The sequence below is a fragment of the Xyrauchen texanus genome, chromosome 8, assembly GCF_025860055.1.
Source record: "Xyrauchen texanus isolate HMW12.3.18 chromosome 8, RBS_HiC_50CHRs, whole genome shotgun sequence".
Taxonomy (NCBI): Eukaryota; Metazoa; Chordata; class Actinopteri; order Cypriniformes; family Catostomidae; genus Xyrauchen; species Xyrauchen texanus.
Window position 1 is genome coordinate 10,003,427 of NC_068283.1, and position 26,792 is coordinate 10,030,218.

Below are 26,792 nucleotides of genomic sequence, written 5' to 3' on the forward strand. Positions count from 1 at the left end.
TTCAGACTGACTTTGAAAAATGAGTGAAGGCAAATAAGAAGCAGAATCACTTTTTACAGTGTAGATTCAGTTGATGGTCACATCAACGCAGCTATTCCTCTCTTAATTCCTGAACGTTTCATTGTTTTCTAGAACTTGCCCTGTCTGTTCTCTCACTTACTCTTCTTCTCAACCATGCACACACACAATGCCACACCACACGGTAGATTGTTTTCGTGTTGGTGGTCCATGGTGAGTGGTTCATAGATGAGTGCTGTCCTGTGTTTCAGATCTGTGTCCCTCCGCTGGGCCAGCACTGGGCTTGCGTCCACTGGCCTGGTTAGGCACTGGTGACAGAAGGTCTGGTCTGATCAGATACCTGCAGGAATAACCACAGTGAATGCACAGTGGAAGCTTTGTTAGTTGCAATCAATGTACTGCCATCACCCTGTGAGAGACGACATTGCAAAATCTTTGTGTGTGTGTGTGTGTGATTAATGAAGGAATATCTTAAACAGAACACCACTCAGCCATTTCACTGACCATCTAATGCACATAGCTACAATATGGATGCACAGGCTTTTATCAGTCTGCCAGGAAACACATTTGTGTTAAAGGTACAGAGCAGCTACAATGAACATATTTGAAGAAGAGCTTTCAAGGATAGTGGCACTGAATCTTGGAGATACTCAGAGTTTTGTGGTATTTAGTAGTAGGGGTGGGAATAACAAGGTACTTAGCAAAAGGATATGGGGGGGGGCCAGGGCCGGGCTAGAATGTCGCATGCCCGGTCCCCAATCGGCCTGATGGGGCGCGCGAGGGATAAAGGCGCCGGTGACAACAGTTCGTTCCAGCAATAGAACCAATTATAATCAATGATGCTGTCTACACTGGATCTTGGGCAGATTAAGATGCAAAATGGACCAGGCTTTATGCCTATAGTCAGAAAACTGGCTACTGTATGCGAGAGTAGTGGTATCATAATACTCACACAACATCATGGAGTTCCAGGCGTGTGTCTGGGGACGGGTTGATGAGAATGTAGGACAGTCTGTTGCCTTGGTCCGTCATAGCATCTGATACCAGATAACAGAAAGAGCATAGAATATGAACCAAGTTTATAAATAATCACATAGAGTTGTAACAAAAGATAGCATATCTGAACATAAACAGTTGTTTACAGTCTGTTTAAAGTTTAGAGACTTTGGAGAATTCACTCATAACAAGGGCAGGAGAAAGAGACAAAAGTTTGACACATTGTGAGGACATGCCTCTAGGGTGTTCTTTTAATTATTTTCTAAAGTATTATAGGAATGGTAACAAAATGCTACCACCCAGCACTGAGCATACAGGGCTTCAAAGGCCAGTCACAACAGGGTGGGCAGCTTTCACAAAGCAGGGTGAAATATGGGATATTCACAATATATATTTGCTGAAGATGTAAATCTAAACAACATTGTGTATATCACATTGTTGTTTATTTAATACGCGTTTTATTTGACCATTAAGTTTCTAAAACCGGGTTGTTAGATTCATTTCACAATATCTCCTTGTCTCATGACGTCCATGTATGAGATTTTTGAAACAGAGATGCTATAATTTTATGAACAAAAAATCTGTTAAATCTGGTAAGCTTGATTAATTTCCAAAAACCTGTTCAAACTGTCAATTGCAATTAAATCAAAATTCTGATTTAAAGGGATAGTTCACCCAAAATGAAAATTCTCTCATCATTTACTCACCATCATACCATCCCAGATGTGAATGACTTTCTTTCTTCTGCAAGTCAAAATCAAAACAAATTAAGATTTTTAGAAGAATATTTCAGCTCTGTAAGTCCTCACAATACGAGTGAATGGATGCCAAAATTGTGAAGCTCCATAAAGCACATAAAGGCAGCATAAAAGTAATCAATACAACTCCAGTGGTTACATCTTTGTCATCTGAAGCTATGTGATAGGTGTGGGTGAAAAACGTATCAACATTTAATAAATTTTATTTTTATTACAATAAAACTCCAATTTCACATTCACATTCTTCGTGCATATCGCCATCTGCTGGACATCTGAGAATTTATAGCAAATAAGTATTTAAATATTGATCTGTTTCTCACCCACACTTATCATATGGCTTTAGAAGACATGGATTTAACCACTGGAGTTGTATTGATTACTTTTATGCTGCCTTTTTTGTGCTTTTTGGAGCTTCACAGTTCTGGCCACCATTCACTTGCATTTTATGGACCTGAAATATAGAGCTGAAATATTCTTTAATAATTGTGTTCAGCAGAAGAAATTCAAGAGAGTGTAAAAGATTATTGAATTTTCATTTTTGGGTGAACTATCACTTTAATCATAGCTTTGTGATCTTCAGTGGAAACAGGAGAAGAAACTGATCCCACCCCCAGCTGGATGGATGGTTTAAGTGATTAGTTAAAATGCTACATCAATAGCAAAGTTATTGTGGCAGGCTTTTGTTTGGTTCCAAGATCACCTTAAATGGTTATAATTCCTGCTTCTAAATGGGGTTAAAGCAGAATAAACTGCTCTCTTTCCCTGTGGCTGAATCAAATCAGTAAAAAAAAATGCAAATGCCTGTGGTCTAATTTGTTCTGCCTATTGCTCATCTGTAACAAAGCAGAGAGCGCCCTCTGCTGCACATTTGTTTGTGTTGCCCATAATAACAAGTTATACCCTGGAATATCACCCCCCTGGGACATTTGCCTACACCAAGTTTCAAAAAGTCGCTAACTTTCTCTTCTCACCCGTGTGGTCCCCTCCAAATTTTGCCATTGCTTTTCAGCTATTGCAGTGACATTCTAACAATGCTCACTGGCAATTTTGTTCCAGTTCACAATTGCAAAGCAGTTCCCACAGCGATTACGATTCACACATTCAGAGAGGCGATTCAAAAGCAGTTCACAAGATGCATGAGATTTCAGTGTCTGAAAAGATTAAATGCCAGAAATATTTCCAACATTTTACAAAAGATGAAGGAAAGGATGTAGGTTCAGATCAGGCCATGAACTCTCACCATTGTGCTCTTGAGTAATTGACTTTAACCTAGTTTAATCCAATGGGACTTTAGTGTACCCTTTAGGGTTTTTAAATACTTTCTCTATTCCAGCTTAGTATACAGAGACAACTATTAGAAATGTTTATTTATTTGAAAAGTGTGAACAATATTGCTCTTAAGGGCTTTCAAAACATTGATCTGTTTGTTTGAGTGTTCTGACCAGCCTGACACGGCAACATTGACTCCACTGACCAATTAGTAAGTTTTTGGGCCTGGACTGTCTGTTTGTGCCCAGTTGCGGAGGGGGAAAGTGGTCAGTAAAAGTATTTGAAAATGATTATTGTTTTTGCAGTTCTTTTTGGTCATGCTAGTGGTGCAGATAGTACAAACTTCAACTTCGAATAATTTAAAGGGTGTTTATACTGACAGTGATTCGCAGCATTGAAGTCACTGAAGGTCAAGAGTCAATTTTAGAAGACATAAGGGACAAAGAGGACCAACAAACATCCATGCAATTATCTAATCAGCCAATCGTGTGGCAGCAGTGCAGTTCATGAAATCATTCAGATTCGTGTCAGGAGCTTCAGTTAATGTTCACATCAACCATCAGTATGGGGATAAAATGTGATCTCAATGATTTGGACTGTGGCATGATTGATCGTGCCAGATGGGCTGGTTTAAGTATTTCTGTAACTGCTAATCTGCTGGGATTTTCACACATAACAGTCTCTAGAATTTTGTCAGAATGGAGCCAAAAACAACCCCCCCCCCAGTGAGGGGCAGTTCTGTGGACAGAAATGTCTTGTTGATGAGAGAGGTCAACAGAGAATGGCCAGACTAGTTTGAACTGACAGTCTACAGTATCTCAGATAACCACTCTGTACAATTGTGGTGAGAAGAATATCATCGGCGCTGTCGGCGCTGTTTTGGCAGCACGAGGAAGACATACACAATATTAGGCGGGTGGTTTTAATGTTGTGTACGATCATTGTAAATAAAAATGATTAAAATATAATTCTTCCTAAAGTTAATTTTGTGACAATCAGTGGAAAACATGGCTTGATTTTAATTTTAGTGTTAAAGATTTTGAAACTACTTGACGACAACGGCTTTTCGGTTGAAATTATTCCTCTGATGCAAATAAAATAAGCAAACATTTCACCCTTTTAAGCCATTCAGTGCAACATCATAAATATCAAGATATATATTGGATATAGTAAATAGGCTGAAAAATATTGAAATATATTTTTAGCAATATCTGCCAGCACACATGCACACACACACTCACTAAATCCAGATGGCGAGAGCCCCAGGTGCTTCATGCGCGTGCGGACCAACGCGTTGAGCTCCTGTCTCTCTGAGCGGCGGAACAGACTCAGTCTCTGCTGGCTGATGCACTCGGCAGCGCTCCCCACTCCCTTGGCACCGCTGGAGCCCCTCCCACCTTTACGACTCAAGCGCCGTGCCCACTGCATGCTTTTCCTTCTCAGCAGTGGACGGTCCATGGCCTGTGAGGAGGACGAGGGTGGTTCAGATGACGTGGAGTTACGGTGAACACCAGAGCGGCAGAGGAGAGGCTCACGGGGCTCTCGTGTGTCCTCGTAGTCCTCCACAGTGATGGACACCTGAGACTGAGACAAACAAACACAAAACACAGTTAGACCACCACCAATCCAGCTCTAAGCAGCCATGGAAACTAATGCTGGTCTTTTCAGCAGGGATGACAGGGTGTTCTCCATAAATTAGTGTGCATGTACCTCTGAGACGGGCAGTTTATGAGCTTCAGTGCAGTAGATGCCAATGGGGATGTCTCCAGTGGAGGAGCACAGCTTCTGATATAGACGACCGTAAGTGCGAATCCACAAATCCTCCTCCGTGATCTTCATCTACAAGGAGGAACATCATCACCATCATCATAACTTTGTTCTCTATTTTATGACCGTTATTGTTAACAGCATAATCATCCAGATACTATCTGATTAAAGTCACTGATGGACTGCGTGCACTCACAGCACACAGGAAGCCGGAACCAGGCATGGAGTCCAGCCCGAGCAGCAGCCTGGTGATGGAGATCATGTAGTCTTTCACAAAGGACTACAACACACACAAAAGATGGAACATAGATGCCCATGACTTTTCAGATAAATCAGTATTAGTAATTCAGTAATATTATTTGTGAATATTTCAGAAGACTATAGACCTTGTTAGAGTAGATGACATGTTTAAAGCTGATGTAATTTCTGTGGCACAAGTGCCACCTAACGGAATTGGAACACATTTTTTTTTTATCAAACAGCTTTCAGAATACGCCCCCAAGTATGTTGACTGCACAAACAGATAGTCCTGCCCCCAAATCACAGCATTGGTTGAGTCAATGTTACTGTGTTGGTATGGACAGGTCGCTCGAAACAAACAAAGGAATTTTTATAGGGCCACAGAAACACAGAGGATAATTAACCTAAAATGGCTTGCTTACAGAAAAAGTTACACACTTCAGCTTTAAATTGATGTGAATGAAAACAAAGCTGTGAGGGACAGTTTGTTTAATATGTCGCAATGGTGTTTATAGGGATGGAAATTGAAAGGTATTCAACAATTCTAGTTGCATTTCCACTTAATGATTCTTGATTCTTAATGATTCAATTGATTCAGAAATCTTTCAACACTTGTAAGGAAGTACCTCTATTAACCCTCTGGGGTCGACGGACCGGTGCCGGCGCATCCTGCTGGATATTTTCGTCATTACAGCGGAAACAACTTAAAATACTCCGTCATTTTGGGGCATACAGATAAGTGTAAGACATCATTAGAGACTATAAAGTGTCTACTTTTATTTGTGTACACTCACAATAACAACAAATCCTTGTGCTTTTGTAAAATAAAGAAAATAAAAAGGGTGAGCTGTAAGCAGTCTCTGGGTTTGCGAGCATATATCTGAAACACGTCACAAAAATGAACTGAAACTCCGCGAATACTTATCACACAAACATGAAACATATGTCTACAGAAAGCTTAAAATGTCTACTTTTAAATAAAACTATTCCAATTTAAAACAAATATTCTCCTGCAATGTAATCTGTATGAAACAAAGCGATGTACAGTTTTCCTGGCTCAGCTAAATTATCTCTAATGTGATCACACCCACAGCAGAGTGCGCCATTCATACGGTAATGTTATGAAGTGATCAAATCAAATAGTAAACGCCCCCGACTGTGCCTTAAAAACAAAGTAATTCACTTTTCTGCACCTTTGTAATGATACACAGGCAAGGAAACTCCTGGATAGTAAGGAAGAGTTAACATTTTCCTCAGAGGAAGAGCAGGACTCCGATGAACGTTTATATTTTGAAGAGAGACATGATCCAGCCGAGGATACAATTTCGGATGGGTAAGTCCAATAGTTTTCATTAGTTGACATGTTATTTTATATAAACATGTACATATTTTACTAGTGGGACTGTTTCCAGACTTGCCAGCCAGGATTCAGAGTATTGAAATTTTAAATATGTCCTAATAAGCAAGTTTTAGTTACATTTAAATACTGTTTCGGCTAAAACAGGCATTTAAATTGTATGCTGTATGATATAAATATGATATGTAATATGATATAAAATTATATGAATGTTTAGAATATATTTTATCTAGTGTTTATGCTGCTTCATTATCATCAATGCTTGTGCTTGCAAATATGTGTTCAGGTGTAAATGAGTAAAATGCACTTTAAATATGCCCGTATTAGAAAATCAGCATATTATAATGATTTCTGAAGGATCATGTGACACTGAAGACTGCAGTAATGATGCTGAAAATTCAGCTTTGATCACAAATTACATTTTACAATTTTCAAATAGAAAACTGTTCTTTTAAATTGTAAAATGAGTTCACAAAATGTTTTTACTGTATTTTGGATCAAATAAATGCAGTCTTGGTGACCAGAAGAGACTTCTTTTAATGGTTAAGTCAAGTCTTTATGTAAAGAAATGTATAGTCAGATTACTTCTTTTAATTTAAAACTTGATTTTGATCATTAAGTCTCCTCACATTCATTCTCTTTCTGTAACTGTCCTCATCGATAGGCCCAGGGGAGGGGTCTTTTGTCTCCTCAGGTGTGAATTACCTCAATATTCATGATAGTTCACACCTCCTCGCATATGACCTTTCTAACACTAAAATTGTCTTACAAAAGTTAAATTACTATATTGTTTTGTATGAATGAGTGATTGTGGAGCAGAGAAGGGCGGGGCTGGGTCGGAATATTGCGTGCCCGGTCCCCAATCGGCCTGATGAGGTGCGCGAGGGATAAAGGCGGCCGGTGACGATGGTTCGAGAGAGAGAGAATTACAGGCATGTCCGTCATGTGTGTTTATGTTTGTGCTTTTGGTTTAAGTTTTCATTAAATATTATTTATGTTGACAAGCCGGTTCTCGCCTCCTCCTTGCCCATCCTTTAACTGTGTTACAGTGATCAAGATGGTTTTCACATAATTTTGTAGCAAAAACTCTAGGCTACAAGATCCAGTTCTCAAAAGTCGTGTGGACAAATGTTTAGTATGTGTTACATGGCCTTATTTCAATGACTTAATTTCGTTTTTTCAAAAACCATGCATAAACGTTATTTTCTCAAAAATACAAAACTGTACACATGTTGCTCACATATTATTTTAGCCCAGTTTGTGCTGAATACAGTGTTATCAGACTTTAGCCATTAATATTTTTTTAAGCAACTGAAAAAAGCACAAATGTCAAGGCATGTCAAAATTTCTCCAGGGCCCAAAACACCCTCAGACCCCAGAGGGTTAACTGATTCAAATCCAATAAATTAAATACTGATTTGTGTATCTTCTTGGCCGCTAATTAAAAATGACTGCCTCATAAGAGTAATTCGCTTACGTATAGGGTCATACTGGCCACATAGCAAGTTTGTTGTTAGGCGCAACTAGTGTGGACAATGCCATAGAAAGATGTAATGAGGTATATGTATGTTTCTATGGCGCTTAGTCTTTCTCTCTCATCACATTCAATTTGGACTGCAAGCTCTCAACAAAAAGATAAGTTCCTTTGCTCTGGTGCTTTTGATTCAGTAGCATTGCAGGAAACATTGTCAGAGGTTGTCATTCAATAAGAGATTGAGAGCAATCCGTGAATCTGCCTGAAAGTGGAGCATGTGCCTTGAGCTGTCTCTAGCATGCCACGCTAGAAAATGCTGCAACACTAGAAGGTGTGTGGACCTGCAAGTATAGATTTATTCATTTCATAATGGAGTTTGGGTATTGAAATAAAACAGCAAAGATATAATTGTTTGGTCCAAAATATTTTTTTTACTGGGGGTGACTGGGAGCACACAAGGCCCCCAGTAGTGCCAATGTTTGGTAAAATATAATTTTAAACTGGTGGAGCACATTGGTCTAAGTGAGGGGGCATGGCCCCCCGTAGGTCCAACGTTTGGTCAAATATAATATTTAACTGGGGGAGTTAAACTGGGACGTTTGGTGAAATAGCATAGCACTGATGCTTAACCTGACCAAAGACTGTACGACGTATTGAGGTGACTGTACTTATAATCCTCACAGACTTGTTGTTTTTATCAAATAAAATATGGTATATCTACCCCAACTAAGGTCTTTAATATTTATTATAAAAAAATATTCTGGAAGACACTATGAAGATATAAAGCTATAGTAGTTTGTTTATGAGTGTATTAACAGCATGACTGTTACCTGATACAGCAGAGTGTCTAACATACTGACACTAAACACCTTCCCAGCTGCAAACGGTAATCTGAACATGAAAACTAGGTTGGAACCTCTCTCTCTTTCTTTCTACAGCACATGCAGGGCAAATGCAGCAAAAAACATGGTCAGATTATTTTGTATAATTTAGAACAGTGATTCTCAATTGGTGGGTTGTGAACTAAATGGGTCGCAGGTCTCTTAACACAGGTAAAAACCAACGGAAATTATAAAATGCAACAAACTACATAATCATGTATCATTAGATAAGCAAAATAAATTTGCTTATGAACTTTTAAAAAGGAGGAGATAATGACTCTAATATCTTCTGATGTTGTTGACATCAAAAACTGTGAATCAAATCAAACCCTAAAGTATTTTTGTGCAAATTCATCTGTCACTAGGTCCAAGCTAGCCACATTCGGCAAATACCAACATGGAAATAAAATACGACCCAGACAACACTAAATATGGTTAATTTTTAGTGAGGATAAACATGGATTGTGCCGACCATAGTGTTGGGTTGCAACTTGATGTCCAATGTAAAACCAATTGAGAACCACTGCTGTAGAACATTTAAAATGAAGCAAACTGTAAGAATGTAAGTGTTTTATATGAGTCTAACCTTTTCCAGTTTGGAGAGAGCCAGAGAATAATGGTCTTTGACTTTGAACTGCATGAAGCGCATGTTGGCCGGGTGGGCAAGTTCTGTTATAATACTGAGAGCTGGAAAAAGCCTTGGGAAAACATTGAGGAGAAATATCATGGCAAAGCTCCCAAAGAAACCCTCAAACAGTGAGACACAAATGTAACGGCAGGAAGGAAAAACTGACCTGAAGAGAGTCTGAACATTCACAATGGTCTTGGCATCAGCCATGTAATCCTCTTCTGCGATCATGGAGCTCTCTTTATCCACCACCACCATGGTGTCAGCAAATGTCACACCACACCGCAGAAGACTATCCAAACTGCATAATAATCATGGAAAAGGCCAACAAAATGACACAAAAAAGACAGAGGACCTTAAACTACAGTAACATGAACAAGAACTGAGGCCGAAACAAATAGTTTGGTAACACCTTACTTGAAGCCTGTATGCTGGATCGAAAAAAGTAATCAGATTACTAATTACCTTACTTAATTTTCACAGAAAAGTTTGTTTTTCCACTTAAAAAATTCTAAATAATGTCTCTATTTCCTCATTGCTCATTGTTGCACACCCTTCTGCTGTCACAGAAATGCAAACAGACGTACATATGCACATATGAATTTATATGAAATGTATTATACATAAATAATATTATTTTAGGAATATGACTAACCCAAGTAATGAGCTTATTCTGATTTCAATACAAGTTCAGCTCAATCAACAGCATGTGTGGCATAATATTGATAACCACACACACACAAAACAATTTGACTCATCCCTCCTTTTCTTTAAAAAGCAAAAATCAAGGTTACAGTGAGGCACTTACAATGGAAGTGAATGGGGCCAATTTTTGGATGGTTTAAAAGAAATCTGAAGCTTAAATTATTTTTTAATTTTATATTAATATTATTAATTTATCTTTCATTAATTCTTCTGTTAATACTCATATATTATTTGAGCTGTAAAGTTGTTTAAATTGTTGTTTTTACAGTCATTTTAGGGTTTACGGTGTTGCGCCGTCATGGCAATGTTGTAAAATTGGCTATATCTTTACACAGAAAAGGTTATTAAGTGATTTTAACACACATATTGTTCATGACTTGTGGCTATAAAATTTAGTATTTTAACATTTATAGAGCCCTAATTTTTGCTTTTATTTTAAGAAAAGGGTGGACAAAGGGTGATTTGCAGTAATCAACATTATGCCACAAATGCCTCCGATTGAGCTTAACTTGTATTGAACCCGGAATACTCCTTAACGAGTAATGACCTTAATTGAAAGTCAGTAACTAATCTGAAAGTAACCTGATAACAAGAACTTAAATGTAATGCATTAACCTTCTTTTTGACTTAAAAAGTAACTAATTACTAATTAGTAGGGATGCACCGAAATTTCGGCCGCCGAAAATTTTAGGCCGAAAATGGCACTTTTGGTTTTTGTCCGAAAGAGAAAAAAGGCCGAAAATATGAGCCGAAAATACTTCCTCGCCCCGCCCTTCAGTGCTCAGATTTCACTCTGGATCGATCTAGCCCTTATCACGGCGCTACCAAACAAAGGCCGATCATGTCAGCGGTGTGGAAATTCTTCAAAGTTTCTGATAAGGACATCGCATTTGCGATCTGCAGTGTTTATTCAGCAGAAATGTCAAGTCAGAAATGTCATATATATATACAGAGGACAGCAAGAGATTCTAGGAAAGGAAAGTGCCACAACTAGCGCACCTACACCACAACTTGAGATGTATCTAGCTGACCCATTGCCAGAAGCGACAATCCCCTTGACTACGGTTGCATAAACAAAGACCGCTTTCCTTTGCTTGCGCGGATTGCACACAGGTATTTATCTGCCCAAGCACCAGCACAGAGAGTGAGAGACTGTTCAGTGCAGCATCTCATGTTCTTGATGAGCTTTCTGATCAGTAGAGACTGTCAGAAAGTTTAGCAACTTTTGTTCTTGAAGAGAAACCTGTCACTTGTACTTAAATAGAAAGCGGTCCAATATGATGTGTATAGCAATTACATTACACTTGTTCTTCATTTGAGGATACATCTGTCGTTTACAGTTGAGGTTGGATTTAGTTCAATTACTGCTGTTTTGCACTGTTGTTTTGCACAATAATGTTCAGAAACAGAATAGAGCACTGATCTATATATATAATTATACACTCACCTAAAGGATTATTAGGAACACCATACTAATATTGTGTTTGACCCCCTTTCGCCTTCAGAACTGCCTTAATTCTACGTGGCATTGATTCAACAAGGTGCTGAAAGCATTCTTTAGAAATGTTGGCCCATATTGATAGGATTGCATCTTGCAGTTGATGGAGATTTGTGGGATGCACATCCAGGGCACGAAGCTCCCGTTCCACCACATCCCAAAGATGCTCTATTGGGTTGAGATCTGGTGACTGTGGGGGCCATTTTAGTACAGTGAACTCATTGTCATGTTCAAGAAACCAATTTGAAATGATTGGAGCTTTGTGACATGGTGCATTATCCTGCTGGAAGTAGCCATCAGAGGATGGGTACATGGTGGCCATAAAGGAATGGACATGGTCAGAAACAATGCTCAGGTAGGCCGTGGCATTTAAGCGATGCCCAATTGGCACTAAGGGGCCTAAAGTGTGCCAAGAAAACATCCCCACACCATTACACCACCACCACCACCAGCCTGCACAGTGGTAACAAGGCATGATGGATCCATGTTCTCATTCTGTTTATGCCAAATTCTGACTCTACCATCTGAATGTCTCAACAGAAATCGAGACTCATCAGAACAGGCAACATTTTTCCAGTCTTCAACTGTCCAATTTTGGTGAGCTCTTGCAAATTGTAGCCTCTTTTTCCTATTTGTAGTGGAGATGAGTGGTACCCGGTGGGGTCTTCTGCTGTTGTAGCCCATCGCCTCAAGGTTGTGCGTGTTGTGGCTTCACAAATGCTTTGCTGCATACCTCGGTTGTAACGAGTGGTTATTTCAGGCAAAGTTGCTCTTCTATCCGCTTGAATCAGTCGGCCCATTCTCCTCTGACCTCTAGCATCAACAAGGCATTTTAAGCCCACAGGACTGCCGCATACTGGATGTTTTCCCTTTTCACACCATTCTTTGTAAACCCTAGAAATGGTTGTGCGTGAAAATACCAGTAACTGAGCAGATTGTGAAATACTCAGACCGGCCCGTCTGGCACCAACAATCATGCCACGCTCAAAATTGCTTAAATCACCTTTCTTTCCCATTCTGACATTCAGTTTGGAGTTCAGGAGATTGTCTTGACCAGGACCACACCCCTAAATGCATTGAAGCAACTGCCATGTGATTGGTTGATTAGATAATTGCATTAATGAGAAATTGAACAGGTGTTCCTAATAATCCTTTAGGTGAGTGTATATTATAGTTATTTATAGATCAGTGGAATAGAGGTCCTCTGCCATTCTGTGTTCTGCCTGTTGTTTTAATTAAAATTACTGTTGCATATTTAACATTTTTGAAAGATGTTAGCTAAGTTCATTACTTGACTGTTGTTTTGCATATAGTAGTTTTCTAAAACTTTACATTATTTGGATAATTGTTAATAAAATCTGTAAAATTAGATTTTTACAGAACTGAAAGAAGAATAATATTTAATATAGTTTTAATATATTTTTTGTCCAATTTTGGTGTGTTACTTTTTTTTTTCAAATAGGTAAAAATTTCGGTTTCGGTTTCGGCCCAGAATTTTCATTTCGGTGCATCCCTACTAATTAGATAAATGTAACTAATTAGATAAAAGTAACTAATTTATTTGTAATCAGATTACACCCAACACTAGTAATATAATTCATTAATCAGAATTATGTGTGCATCATTATACCACTAAAAGTCAAAAATATTATTTATCATGACTAAACCAATGTGACTTCAGGAAATACATTAACACAGGAAGGAAAAGTAATCTATTTCAAGGGGTCTTTAAGCTAATATCTGCCCATTTTCACTTAACACAATGTGTATTAAAAGGCATTATGAATACTTTTAGAATACATTTTAAACACAGGCTTAAAGTGTTACTGTTAATTTTAGTCTTTCCTTACTTGTCAATGGAGCCTACTGTGTAGAACACCATAGGAAACCAGCAGATGGCTTCTAGGAAATCCGCCTCAGGCCTAGCAAACAGAGAGATGTTGAGAATCTGAGTCGACGCCTTACAAAAAGTGTAAACTGAATTACAGATGTGTCTGATGTCCCTTTCCAAGTATTTTGCTAAACTGACCCAACTAAGAAATTACATGGCTTTGCAGTGCTCCAAGGCATCTAAATAATGAAACTCTGCCTGCAGCTGCTCCCCAGTGTGCATCCAATCAGGTAAAAACAAGATGACTCAGAGTTTTATTGCATTTGATTGCATTATATGACAATGTGTCTCCTCATATTAGTTTTTGGTTACAGGAGAGACAATGATTATGTGTTATAATAAATGCCAAAAAGCGATCGGCGAATGGGTTGTGAAAAACAAAGTGCTGAATGATGTCTCTTTCTCGATGATTCTGTTTGTTCTTGGATACTCACACGTTCTCCAGAAGCAAAACAATGGGGTTGAGCTCCTTTCTGGGCCGGTAATACGCCCTCAGAGGAACAATGAAGTTATAGAGGCCATTTCCAGCACTCTCGGCGGACACGATGATCAGTTTGTTTTTGAAGCCGTATGAACGAGCATCCTCATAGGGCATATGATGACAAGCCTGAGAAAATATATATATAAGGATAACAAGACAACAATGCAGAAGTTTCTCTTTATTGACGTGTTACATACTGTGAACTCTGCAATGTATATAAGAGGTTTGGAGAGAGACAAATGCTCACCTTATCCAGGCGCAGGCAGCAAAATGGCATTTTCTCCTGCAGAAGGTGGCAGAGGGCAGGGGAGCTGCCGATATATGGAGAGTTCAGAGGATAGCCTTTAACCCATCTGTTTCACAAATACAAGCACACAGACAGTTCTCACACAAACATATACATGGAAATATGAAATTACCATTCAGTTTAAAGACAGGAACCTCAGTGCTTTTAAGAGTCAGAGTCTACAGCCATAGCCAAAAGTATTGGCAGTGACATAACTTTTGTGATTCGCAAAGTTTTCAGCTTCAGTTGTTGTGGTGTTGATTCATATTGTTTCTATATTATTGTACAGAGTGATCAGATGCATTTTAAATAATAGTAAAAAGCTTCATTGGCCCAAAACATTTACTTGCTCACAAAAACCCAAATTTCACTCTTTTTTGGTCCTGGCACAAAATTACCAGCTAACATCATTTCACTAATCATATCAGCAGTACCAGGGAAAGTGTGAATGAGTACTAGTCAGGTGAAATCACTCTATCATTCTGATTGGATTATAAGAGCAGACTGATTGCTATAAAAGGAGGGAAGAAGTGCTTCCAATCACTGTGTTCTTTTTAGCAATGGTTACCTCTAAAGAAAGATGTGCAGCCATCATCTCTTTGAATCAAAATGGCCTCACATGCAAGGAAATTGCTGCAAAGAATATTGCACCTGAAAGAACCATTTACTGGATCATCAAGAAGTTCAAGGAGAGAGTTTCAACTGCAGATAAAAAGGCTTCAGGACGTCCCAGAGTGTCCAGCAAGGGCCAGGACATGTGCATCTGCACGCACAGTGAGGCAAAGACTTTTGGACAATGGTCTGGTGTCAAGAAGGGCAGCAAAGAAGCCACTTCTCTCCAAGAAACACATCAAGGACAGACTGAAATTCTGCAGGAAGTACAAGGATTGGACAGAAGAAGACTGGTGCAAAGTTATATTCTCTGATGAAGCCCCCTTCCGACTGTTTGGAACATCAGGATAATCGAAAGTCAGTTGAAGAAAAGGTGAATGTTACCATAAGAGCTGTGTCGTGCCAACAGTGAAGCATCTTGAGACCATCCATGTGTGGGGTTTCTTTTCATCCAAGGGAGTGGGCTCTCTCACAATTCTGCCCAAACACACTGGCATGAATAAAGAATGGTATCAAAACGTCAAAAAGAGTAACTTCTCCCAACGATCCATGAGCAATTTGGTAATGATCCGTGCATTTTCCAGCATGATGGAGCACCCTGTCACAAGGCAAGAGTGATAATGAAGTGGCTCAGAGATCATTACATTGAAATTTTGGATCCGTGGCCATGCAACTCCCCATATCTTAATCCCATAGAGAACCTGTGGTCAATCCACAAAAGGCGAGTGGACAAGCAGAATCCCACAATTGTGATCAACTTCGATCACTAATAAGGCAAGAATGGATCGCCATCAGTCAGGATTTGGCCCAGAAGCTGATATCCAGCATGGCAGAGTTAATTGCAGAGGTTATGAAGAACAAGGGTCAACACTGTAAATATTGACTTTTTGCATATATTGAATATTTTTGCCAATAAAAGCCTTTAAAACTCATGAAATACTTATCATTGTTTTCCAGTATACCATAGAATCATGTGAAAAAATAATCTACTAATACTGAAGCAGAAAACTTTGCAAAACACAAACTTTATGTCACTGCCAATACTATTGGCCATGGCTGTAGACTAGGTCATCCAAGACAGATCCAAACCAATGCCAGACCACCTAAGACCTAGAACCAGACCTATACCAAATACACTAATACCCAGACCAAAACTAGACCGACCCTTAAATACACAGGCCTAGGCTAGACTCACCAAGACCAGAGTTGGAGTCTTGATCTTGTGGTCTTGGTTTCAAGTCCTCTTGAGACCATATTAACGTGGTTTGGTCTTGATCTGGGTCTCGTTACTCAGTGTCTTGGTCTTAACACTTAAAGTCTTGGTCTGGATCTGTGTCTCAGCTTATGGTATTAGTCAAGACAGCAGTGTATTACCAGTGTACTAAATATCATAATTATTTCAACCACTAGTTAGCATGGCATCTTCACCATTACTGAGAATTTAAATTAGTAAATCTTCTGCATCTGTCATCATGCATGCTTTGACAAGCACTGTCTCGTTCATCACATGAATGTACATGCAAGAACGATGGCCTAAAAACACAAAGCAATGGTGATTTATGATTATAACTGCCATTTAGAGGCTATGACTTTATTCGCGGTAGCCGAGGGACACAGTTGTTACGTTGCGAGTATGGCCAGTTTTCAGAGTTGTTGGCGGGAGTAGAGCTGCACGATTATGACTAAAATCATAATTGAAGAGTATTTCCCTTCATATTATAATTGTATTAATAATATTGATGAATATAAATGTATTGCATGGCATATTATTCATGTAGTTCCACATCCCAGACAAGCTGAGAACTGTGTCTAAGTGTGTTCCTGAATTAGTTAATTTCTGTTCTATGCATCAGTAAATGCCTGAAATGAAAATGAAAGTTTGATTGCTGACTTGATGTTCCTTGTTCAATTGAGAAATATAAATGAAAAACAAAACTGTTGAATATTATAAATGATTGCTGCAATAAATTCAGAATCTTGGTTTGTTAAAATGTATTGCCTGGTTCTTGGACCGACAGGTCTTGGTCTGGATCTGGTTCTTGAAGGGTCTAGTCTTGGTCTGGATCTGGGTCTTGAGGGGTCTTGTCTTTGTCTGGGTCATAGGGGGTCTAGTTTTGGTCTGGATCTGGGTCTTGAGGGGTCTTGTCTTAGTCTGGGTCATAGGGGGTCTAGTCTTGGTCTGGATCTGGGTCTTGAGGGGTCTTGTCTTAGTCTGGGTCATAGGGGGTCTAGTTTTGGTCTGGGCTTGGAGGGTCTGGTCTTGATTACACTTCTGACCCAGACCCACCAAGACCCAGACCGAGACTAAACACCCTAAGACTAAAACAAAGACCAAAACCTAGACCCACTAAGATCCAGACCAAGACTAGACCCCGCAAGACCGAAACGAAACACTTTATAATCCAGGCCAAGACTTTCTTTTCTTTTCTTCTGAATTCCGTTTAATGACATTTTATAATAAAATACTGCCTGATCAAATAAATTCAGAGAATTTTAATCAAATGAAAACAGAACAATAACTTTTCAACAAAAGAAGTGCTTCTACAGATCCTCCCAGCACAATCCACAATTAGATTAAGAGAGTAGTATTCAGCTTGTCCCATGAGGGCGCCCCTGCCCCATGTAGAATAAAAGAGCTTTTATGATATAAAGTCCTCATCTCATGTGAGTGCTCATGATTTTATATATGTTTCAAAATTTAAATTAATTTATTTAGGAAAACTTTAATGAAAGCATTAATTAAACTTTTGTTCAGTACAACAACACTTACTAGTGAGATATTGCTTAAATATGATGTATTCATTGATATATTAATTTTTGATTATAACAATGAATATTACATTTTACTGTATAGTAGTGCTGCTCGATTATGGCAAAAATCATAATCATGATTATTTTGGTCAATATTGAGATCACGATTATTTAACACGATTACTCATTGACTTTGGAAACGTCATGCTTTGTCATTGAGCTTTCAAAAAACTTTTAACAGTGGATTTCCTTGAACTTGACATGTAAACGGCACTGGGTAGGAGAGGAAGCTTTTGTCATATGATCATTATTTTATGTTACTGTGGCAGGGCGGAGGGCGGGGCCGGTCGTGATAATACACACCCGGTCCCTTATCAGGCTAATTAAGCCTCCGAGAGGGATAAAGGTCTATGGCAGACGGTGGTGTGAAGAGAGCGATATAGTTTACAGACATGTCCGTCATGTGTGTGTATGTCTTTTAAGTTTCTCATTAAACAATTATTTATATTGACAAGCCGGTTCTCGCCTCCTCCTTTCCATTGAATACTTTACAGTTACGTATGGTAGTCAAATAAAGAAAAAGCCTCCATTGCCATCATTTACAGCGGGGTGCTCACACTTCTATGGAATGAGATCGACTTTATCAACGTGATATTGTAGCAAGAACAACCATGTACAATAAAGGCTTTACATTATCACAATATCAAAATTTCAGTAGTCGGTAGTGAAATTTGATGATTCTCAAAACCAGAGATATGCCAGTTTCAGTGATTATTTTCATAACCGCTTCCTTATTATTTGAACTTCAATAAAGGGTGTTTTAAAGATATTATGCTGGGGTGTTTCATTGCGAAACGGAATGCTGCACAATAATCGTTTTATCTCGATTATCTTGTTTTTATAATTGTTGGAAGCCAAAATAGTAATTGAAAATTACATTTATTAATCGCCCAGCCCTACTTTATAGTACAACTATATTTCAGTCACATTTTATTTATTTATTTATTTTCAATTTCACATGTCAATTAAATTGAGCTATTAATTTGGAGGAAAGCCAGATGAATTTGGTATGTTTTTGATAACAGCTTCTCACCTCCGGATAAGCAGTTCACTATATGGCTTAATGTGCTCAATAAACCACAAAAGGCAATCAGTGAACTCTCTGCTCTCTGTCATCTGTTAAACACAGAGAGCGTGTGATGTTCAAAATAAATTGTTAGCAGCGTATGAGTGGCAGATTCACACATTCACTTTGAAGTGTGCAGCACATGCAGATAGTCTTTATATTATATTTATTTTATATTTATTCAATCAAATCTCATACCTTTGTTGTTTAATCATTATACTTGGATATATCACACATTTTATTTGATTAATTGTGCATTTATATATCGTACTATCCCAACTATGTCAAATTCCATGACATTCCACATTTCATCGTCAATTCTGTTTTAATTACTGGATTCCTTATTCTGTCCATCTTCAGCCATGACCAGACCCCCTAAGACCTAGACCTAGACCTTCAAGAGTAGGGCCAAGACAAATAGCAGACCCACCAAGACCCAGACTGAGACTACACCCTCCGAGACCAAAACTCAGACCAATACCAGACCCACTAAAGCCCAAAGTATACTTTGGTTAGATACGAACAATAGACGTCTGTGTACAGGCCGTGTGATGCAAATGTAGGCAAACTTAGGTTGATTGCTTTACATGTTGGTCAGACAGTCTCTTCACGTCTAAGTGGGCAGTTACTGGCTAAAACAAGCTGCAAAGTGCACTAGACTTTATGTCAAAAGTCAAAAGACTTAGGTCAAAAGTCTGGCTACACGAGATTAATAAGACCCAGACCAAGGTAATGTTTATATGCTCAAGAGATCAAAGCTACAAGATCAAGACTCTAAATCTAGTGCTACATGATACAATACTCACTCGCAATGTGCGCCCCACCACTGGCCTTTCTGCTCCCCTCCATCGTCCTCCTTCCCCTCCTCTCCTCCTTCATCCTCCGACTGGTCCCCCAGCAGGTCAAACGTGGGACTGTGCACCCCGTCCACCACCTCCAGGACAGGTGCGATGCTGTGTCTCCTCTCCTCCCTGGAGCCACTCATGGCAGGCAGTGTCAGAGTGTTACATCCCCCAACTTCTGTCCTGGAGCCACTCCTGCCCCCAGTCCCACTACCCAGCACTGCTGGACCCGTGCCCTCTGGACTGCTGTCACTGGAGTCCTGCAGGTCTATGGCTACAGTGCCTGTTAAAGGACAAAATGTATATGTGAGTTAAGGCCCCAGCACACTTATGGAAAAGTTCTTCGTTCTTTGTTCAGCGGTAAAAAGAAGTTCCAAACAGCTGATACTGTTTGCGAACATTCAAACACAGGCCACCCTGCAGGGAGGTGTTTAGAGGAGCATTTAAATATGATGACGCGCAAGACTACAATTAATGTGACATTAAAATGTGTTATCAATGACTTCATGCCTCAATCTATGAGTAGAACTCACACAAGATCAGTAAAAGAAGCTGTTTTAACAACTAAATGATTTATAGTAATATTATGCAGTAAATTATGCGTAATTTGTAATGTTTGCCTTTTGCATTCACGGATCTACAACGCTAACACACTGTATGCAGCCATAATATGCACTGATTACACAAACACTCTGTTATTGTAATTTATGACTGATATTACTGCAAAGATGAGTGTATAAAAGATAATTAATTGGCAGAATACAGACAAATATATGACGATAGGCATATCTTTGGGCAGATCTGTTAATGGCTTTCAGCTGCAGATGGCACATGAGCGAAGCAGTATATAAAACAACAGAGTGAATGGGCACTTATGAGTGTTTGAGTAGATTTTATTCTTTGTAGACTAATTAAACAAAATAAATCGCATGACATATTCTTTGAAAATGTCTCTATGCGAACAATCGCACAGATGTAGGTAAGTTTACACCAGTTTCTTAATAACTCTGTGTGCCAGTGTGTTCATGTTGACTGATCTTAACTGACTGAATGGAAATTAGCTGTCAGCTTCAATGTACATTGAGCTCCAGGCCACACCTACCTACAATCCATGATGGTGATATTGTACAAAGATCGCATATTTTGTTGGAAAAAGCCTTGAGGCAAGATATTTGTACAGTCTATTCAAGAAGCACCTTTCTCTTTTCTGTCTACATGCATATCACATTTACACCCACAGAAAAGCAGGCTGAACAAGTGTTATTAATATTAAACTACACCACAGATTATATTACAACTTTACATAGTATTTGAATATGGAAATTAAATGAGCATGAATAGTTTGATGCTAAAACATATTGGTTTACTTTAGACATACTGTAATTTATATCTTAAGAATTCATATAAATATACATCTGTAGTAAAGTTAGACCTGTCACGATAATAACAACAATAATGTCATTATTACCAGATTTTTTAATTTTCTGAAAATATATGGCTGGTTGCTATGCGGTTGCTAAGGTGATCTGGGTGGTTGCTAGGGCATTGCTAATTGGTTGTTTTCTGTCCCAAGTCAAAAGATCCCACTCCCAACAAGTCTCTATGATAGTCTGTTCCCTACATACTGCATGTTTTGAGTCCCTCCCTCAATGGAAGCTTATGGGATTTTTTCCACCAGTTCACCATCCGCCAGGTGAAAATCGCAAGTCTGACCGCTTATATATGTAATATCACACTTCTCTTCAACAAGTCACACAATTTGAGTTACCATTTATGTCCGTCACACAATTAGTGGTGGCTGAGTTACTGGTCACAGTTTAATACTCAGGGTAAGTTTGAGCAATGGTTATCTTAACAAGCACTACTAATAGTCAACAGTGTAAATGGATAGTAGACTATAGACTAAATTGGACAAAAAGAGGAATATTGACGGTAAATTTAAATATTTTAATATTTAAAACATTATTATTCATAACTTGCTTTCGAACTCTTAGAGGAAATCATAAATACTGTATGATTCTAAGATATATGTGAATAAATGAATGTGCAGTAAGTCACATGAACAATCAAATCAAGTAATTTGTATGACAGTTAATAATCAGTCATAATGCCATGATAGAGAAATGAACTAACCCATGCTGGCTATAATGCTGTGTACTGGTAGGCGAGTGAGCCCATGATAGATTGTCTGTGGGACCCCTCTGGAGTCAATGCCAGGGCCCCTCACTGGCACCCTGTGACCCCTGACAAATGCTGAGTTCTCCTCCTTGGAGATGTTGATGTAGAAACAGGTGTCAGAGGCTCCCATGATGTGGCAGGGCCCAGGGTTCAAGAGGATGTTTGCTGTGTCCATCCTGCGTACTCCGATCAGACACACTCCATATCTACCACAACAGTTGAGAGGGATGTTACTGTGCATGCATACTTGCATGAAAAGAATGTGTTTAAAAACCCCATGAAAATGCTTGACGAGCCCAGTTGTCTTTCCTAAGTTGATGCATTTTGTATTAAAGCCGGGACATACAGTATATTTATCTACGCCGTTGAGAGTGAGACTAAAGGCTCATTTTTAAAAGTGCATATCTGTTAAAGTGGTGTTTTGACAACTTTTAGGAGTTCAGTAGCATGTACTGTAAATGGCCTAAAACAAACCGACATGGACAAACGAAACTACAACTTTTATTTTGAGGAGTCTTTAACTGTCACTTTATACAAAGGCTTACTTCTTATGTGCGTGAAAGGAGGCAAAGGTGAAACTCTTTCCCTGATACTCTCCAAAGAACTTGCTCTCTTCCAGCCGGATATGGTGCACCTCATTGGAGGCACAGCGCCGGTAGGTGCGTTGCCATTGGTCGACTGAGCTAGCACCGCCTTCCCTGTGACAACAAAGCAAGAGAGGACACAGATATGCAATAAAGGAATGGAATGTAATTTCTGTCATCATGTGCTCTCCCTCATGTCATTCCAAACATGTATGACTTGCTTTCTTCTGTGGAATGCAATAAGAGATATTTAGAAGAATGTCTGAACTGCTCTTTTCCATACAATGAAAGAGAACAGAAAGCTCTATAAACAAATTGCTATAAAATGAGTCCATATGACTTGTGTGCTATATTTCAACGATAGGTTTGTGTTTAATCGTTTTTTGCTAAACATCTTCCTTCGCTATAGATTTGTAGAGTATGAACGGAAAATCATGAACTCATTAATTCTGAATGCAATGCACACATTTTTGCGAAGGATCCTAAAACCCCCACACCCTGTGACTCTCCATCTAAATAACCAGGTAGTGCCAGCAAGTCTGGGAGTTAGAATGCTTCTTGACGTTTTTACAACCCAAAGAGCCTCTGCAGAGACACTAGTGATATCGCCATCTACACACTGAAAATCTATACACGTTCATACCATTTAAAACCAAAGAAATGGCTTATTTTAAGGAAATATGTTTTATTCCCATATGCTTGGGTATTTCTGCTGTTATATCAAACTAGTTAAGATTGTTTAGTTGTGTAGTTAAACTCTGAGGCCTTATATAAAGGGTCTTAAAATATATACTCACTTTTAAGTGTACCAAATACAAGTTTCTTGGTATCAAATTAAACCTTACGACTCGCCCTAGCTGAATATATATATAAGGTTACATTAAAATGTATTCTGCTATGTTTTACCATCTTTTGAGTGATTCAAACCACATCCAGGACACTGTCGTAAATTAGGCAAATGACGAGCCTTGACAAGACAAAGGGAACCTTCTCGCGCCAAAACTGAGGAGCCTCATTGGGTCATTCCTCCCAAAGGAGGTGTGACCTCCCTACCTTAAAAGTCACGATCTGGTGTTGAATCGCCCTCTTACTCTTTTGTCTTCTCTCCTCGCTTTTATCTCTCTTCAAGCTCTCTTGCTTTTTCTTTTCAAACTCTCGTCAGACATGTCTTTTGTTTTATTTGGCGTTTATCTCAGTCTTTTTCTTGTCTCCGGACAAAGCTCAACACTCTACGTTTTTGGAGCAGTCCGATATCCTCCGGGTGAAAGGACTCTCTCTCAGTTACAACCATTTTTCCTAAGATGCTTTGAACTTCCCGCGAGCGATCCACGCTCCGGAAGCACCAACAGATATCCTCCAGCTCATGGACGCAACAAGGACATTCACGCACACACGCAGTCTTGTTCAGCGACACAAAGGTCCATTTTGCAAGTATTATTCCATCTAAATTCAAATGCGTTAAAGTGTGTAATTCCCTTGCTGGCTCTTGCGGTTTAACTGTTGTAACAAGTTTGCTATCATTTTCCTTACTGTTACTTTGTTTGTTCTATGTTAAATGTTTGTTGTTAAATGTGTTCTATGTTTGTTTAAGTGTAGTGATATATCCTAGTTCCTTGTATTAAACCCAATTATACGCTTGATTGTCTGTGTTTGTTGGTCATAAAGCAAAGCCTCTTTAATGTGCAATCTAAAGCTACGAGCTGATATTATCAAAGTAAGTTAATGTGCTTTGATTAAGTAAGCTTATACTAAGAATAAACCTTCTGGAGAATTGGTCACGAGTATTTAGCAAAGTGGTTTGCTGGACGAACTGGTTAGTTGCGGTACGGGTCAATTCCATTAAGGTGTTCTGAAAATTAATACAGCCTGTCTGCATACGATGTATATTCCTAATTAATTATAATTCGTTGTGTTTAATTATCTATATATATCTGAAGCAGACTTTTGGGCTATATAACCCCTGTTTTGGGGCAATTTAGAATGTATTGTTATCTGGTTCAAACCGTATGATTAATCATTGATTACAATCATTAATATTAATTGTACATTCCCCAAACCTGAACCAAGAAACCCTACAGATCTAAAATCTAATTTGTGCTGAAAACAAAACATTCGCGATTCAGGTCGTGCCCGTCAATGAGACATGCGAAAGCCAATGATTTTTGGTGTCATTAATGTCAAAACTGGAGTGATGTCTGTTGAGTCACAATGTTCGAATCTGCCAAAGTGTGAATGAAAATATGAGTTGTACTGTAAGGACTATTTTTATGGGGCTTTTTTGTCTTTACTTTCATTGTATAGAAAACAGCAGCATGGACATTCTGCAAAACATCTCATTTTGCATTCTATTCCTTTCACGTTACTTACAAACCTCTTAATACTCACAGCTTGCAGCTCGGTTTTGGGAAAACAAATGTATCTTACATATAGGCAGACAAAAGAAAAAAAATACACCGTCTGATGTGTCTTTGATATCCCTGCGAATGGTTGGGAAGATGTAGGTGAGGTGAGAACCAGAGGGAGTGGAGGAGTGTTAAGATGGAGGAGGTGAAGAAGAAACATGCATGACGCAGAGATGAATTCAGAGTTTATGGGATCTGTGTATCCATGTGTGTGCGTCAATATTTTACAGTCAGTGCAGCTGACCTGTTGAGTGGTTGGAAGGCGCCCGCTCGCTGCTTGAAGGCCTCTGAAGATGCTGTTCTGATCATAAAATATGTAACAGTTAAGCACATGGTTGGTGGTGGTTCGTTGAATGAGAATTCTGTCCTTTGTGATAGTCTGATAGGAATCTAGCCCAGTAAACACACATATGTGGCAGAGACATCTAGAAATCATTGTGTCCTATTTTAAACATCATATTTGTCTGATAAACATCTCTGGTCACATCTAAGTTTCCAAAAGGTGTTTTCATTTTCTTAACATTATCGTTTTCCAACCATCTACATATACATTTCTGGAGAGTGTTTTCAAAGTATTCACTTAAGGTGGAGGAAGACACTGTTTCAGTGTGGATGAGAGACATAAATGGAGGAAAATCAATGCGTTATCAAATGAAAGTACATTAGTGTGGACATGGCTTTAAAAGGAGCAATTTCTCATACATTTGAAATCATAAATGTCACGTAAAGGTCTGGTGTTAACATCCTGTTATTACAAGCCATATGTAAAATTTAGACAAAACCTCATCAATATCAGCCAGCTAGTAAACTTTACCCTGGTGGAATATTTAACATTCACATTACATGTACACTTAGCCATTCAGCAGATGCTTTTATCCAAAGCGACTTATAAATTAGGAACATAGCAATTTAATTGTCAATTGTAAGAGCAATTTGCCATACAAAAGTCAACAATATCTTTATATTGCCGAGTTCTGAAAGTAGCTGGAGTAGTATAGATGCTTGTGTAGAAGAAAAAGACAGACAAGGAATTTTTCTTTTTTTTTTTAACTGGTAAATAGTAAGTACATTTAGTGTGGATTAGTTAAGTTCTCATGGAACAAATGTGTTTTCAGCTGGTTCTTGAATGCTGAGAGGGTAGGAGCACATTGTGTGCAGGTTGGAAGCTCATTCCACCACAGAGGAACAGACAAATTGTAATTAACAGAATTCACAACAACAATGATAACAGCACACAAAAAACTAAAGTTCCAAAAGAGGGGGCATAAAGACTAGGGCTGTCAATCAATTAAACATTTTTATTTTATTGAAAAATACATTTCATGTATTTTTATTACATGAAAAATGTAACAATTAAACAGAATAATATTTGCTGAAAAAGGCCCCCAAATAAAGATAATTTAATATATAACTTAAAATAATAATAATAATAATATGTCTGAATAAAAAGTACTGTGCAAAAATCTTAGGCACATAAGATGTTTCTCACAAACGTTTGTCTTAATATGGTTATTTATATCTTCAGCTTTAGTGTGTCAGTAGGAAATATAAATGTTAGACTCCCAAACATTACTTTAGTAAATAGAAAAGATTAGAATAGAAGAACAGGGAGCCCTGCAACAGATGGCATGACCCCAACAGAGATCCCCACTGAACATTGAGTCAGTCTGGGATTACACAAAGAGACAGAAGCAATTGAGACGGTGGTGAATTCTCCAAGAAGCTTTGAACATCCTTTCTGCCAAAAACCAGGAGAAACTGTGTCCAGGTGTATCTAGGAGAATTGGGGCTGTTTTTAAGGCAAAGGTGGTCACACCAAATATTGATTTAGTTTTTTTATGTTTACTGGACTTTTTATAATGTTAATTGATTAATGAAAACTATTTATGGCATTATTTTTGAAGACAAGTGCCTATAACTTTTGCACAATACTGTATATATATATATAATGTGTATTTATAATAATAAAATAATAATGTAATATCAGATCATTCCAAAGTCATCTTTAAACTGCAAATGTGGCACAGTAGCTGGATCTAAAGTGGCAT

At 38.5% G+C, this 26,792-nt stretch overlaps 1 protein-coding gene across 1 annotated transcript in view; it reads right to left on the minus strand.

The window, feature by feature from the left end:
- Positions 1–240: 240 nt before the first annotated feature.
- The window catches only part of LOC127647743 (potassium channel subfamily T member 2), a 149,895-nt gene continuing 123,343 nt past the window's right edge, over positions 241–26,792 (minus strand). Inside the window, exons 16-30 of the mRNA XM_052132186.1 lie at positions 24,989–25,045; positions 22,304–22,456; positions 21,714–21,964; positions 19,545–19,863; positions 14,211–14,316; positions 13,917–14,089; positions 13,442–13,513; positions 9,555–9,689; positions 9,347–9,458; positions 8,710–8,811; positions 5,005–5,088; positions 4,752–4,880; positions 4,283–4,625; positions 971–1,055; positions 241–358 (exon numbers count right to left, since the gene is read on the minus strand). Coding sequence (XP_051988146.1) covers positions 241–358; positions 971–1,055; positions 4,283–4,625; positions 4,752–4,880; positions 5,005–5,088; positions 8,710–8,811; positions 9,347–9,458; positions 9,555–9,689; positions 13,442–13,513; positions 13,917–14,089; positions 14,211–14,316; positions 19,545–19,863; positions 21,714–21,964; positions 22,304–22,456; positions 24,989–25,045 — 2,239 coding nt within the window. The remainder of the gene's footprint in view (positions 359–970; positions 1,056–4,282; positions 4,626–4,751; positions 4,881–5,004; positions 5,089–8,709; positions 8,812–9,346; positions 9,459–9,554; positions 9,690–13,441; positions 13,514–13,916; positions 14,090–14,210; positions 14,317–19,544; positions 19,864–21,713; positions 21,965–22,303; positions 22,457–24,988; positions 25,046–26,792) is intronic.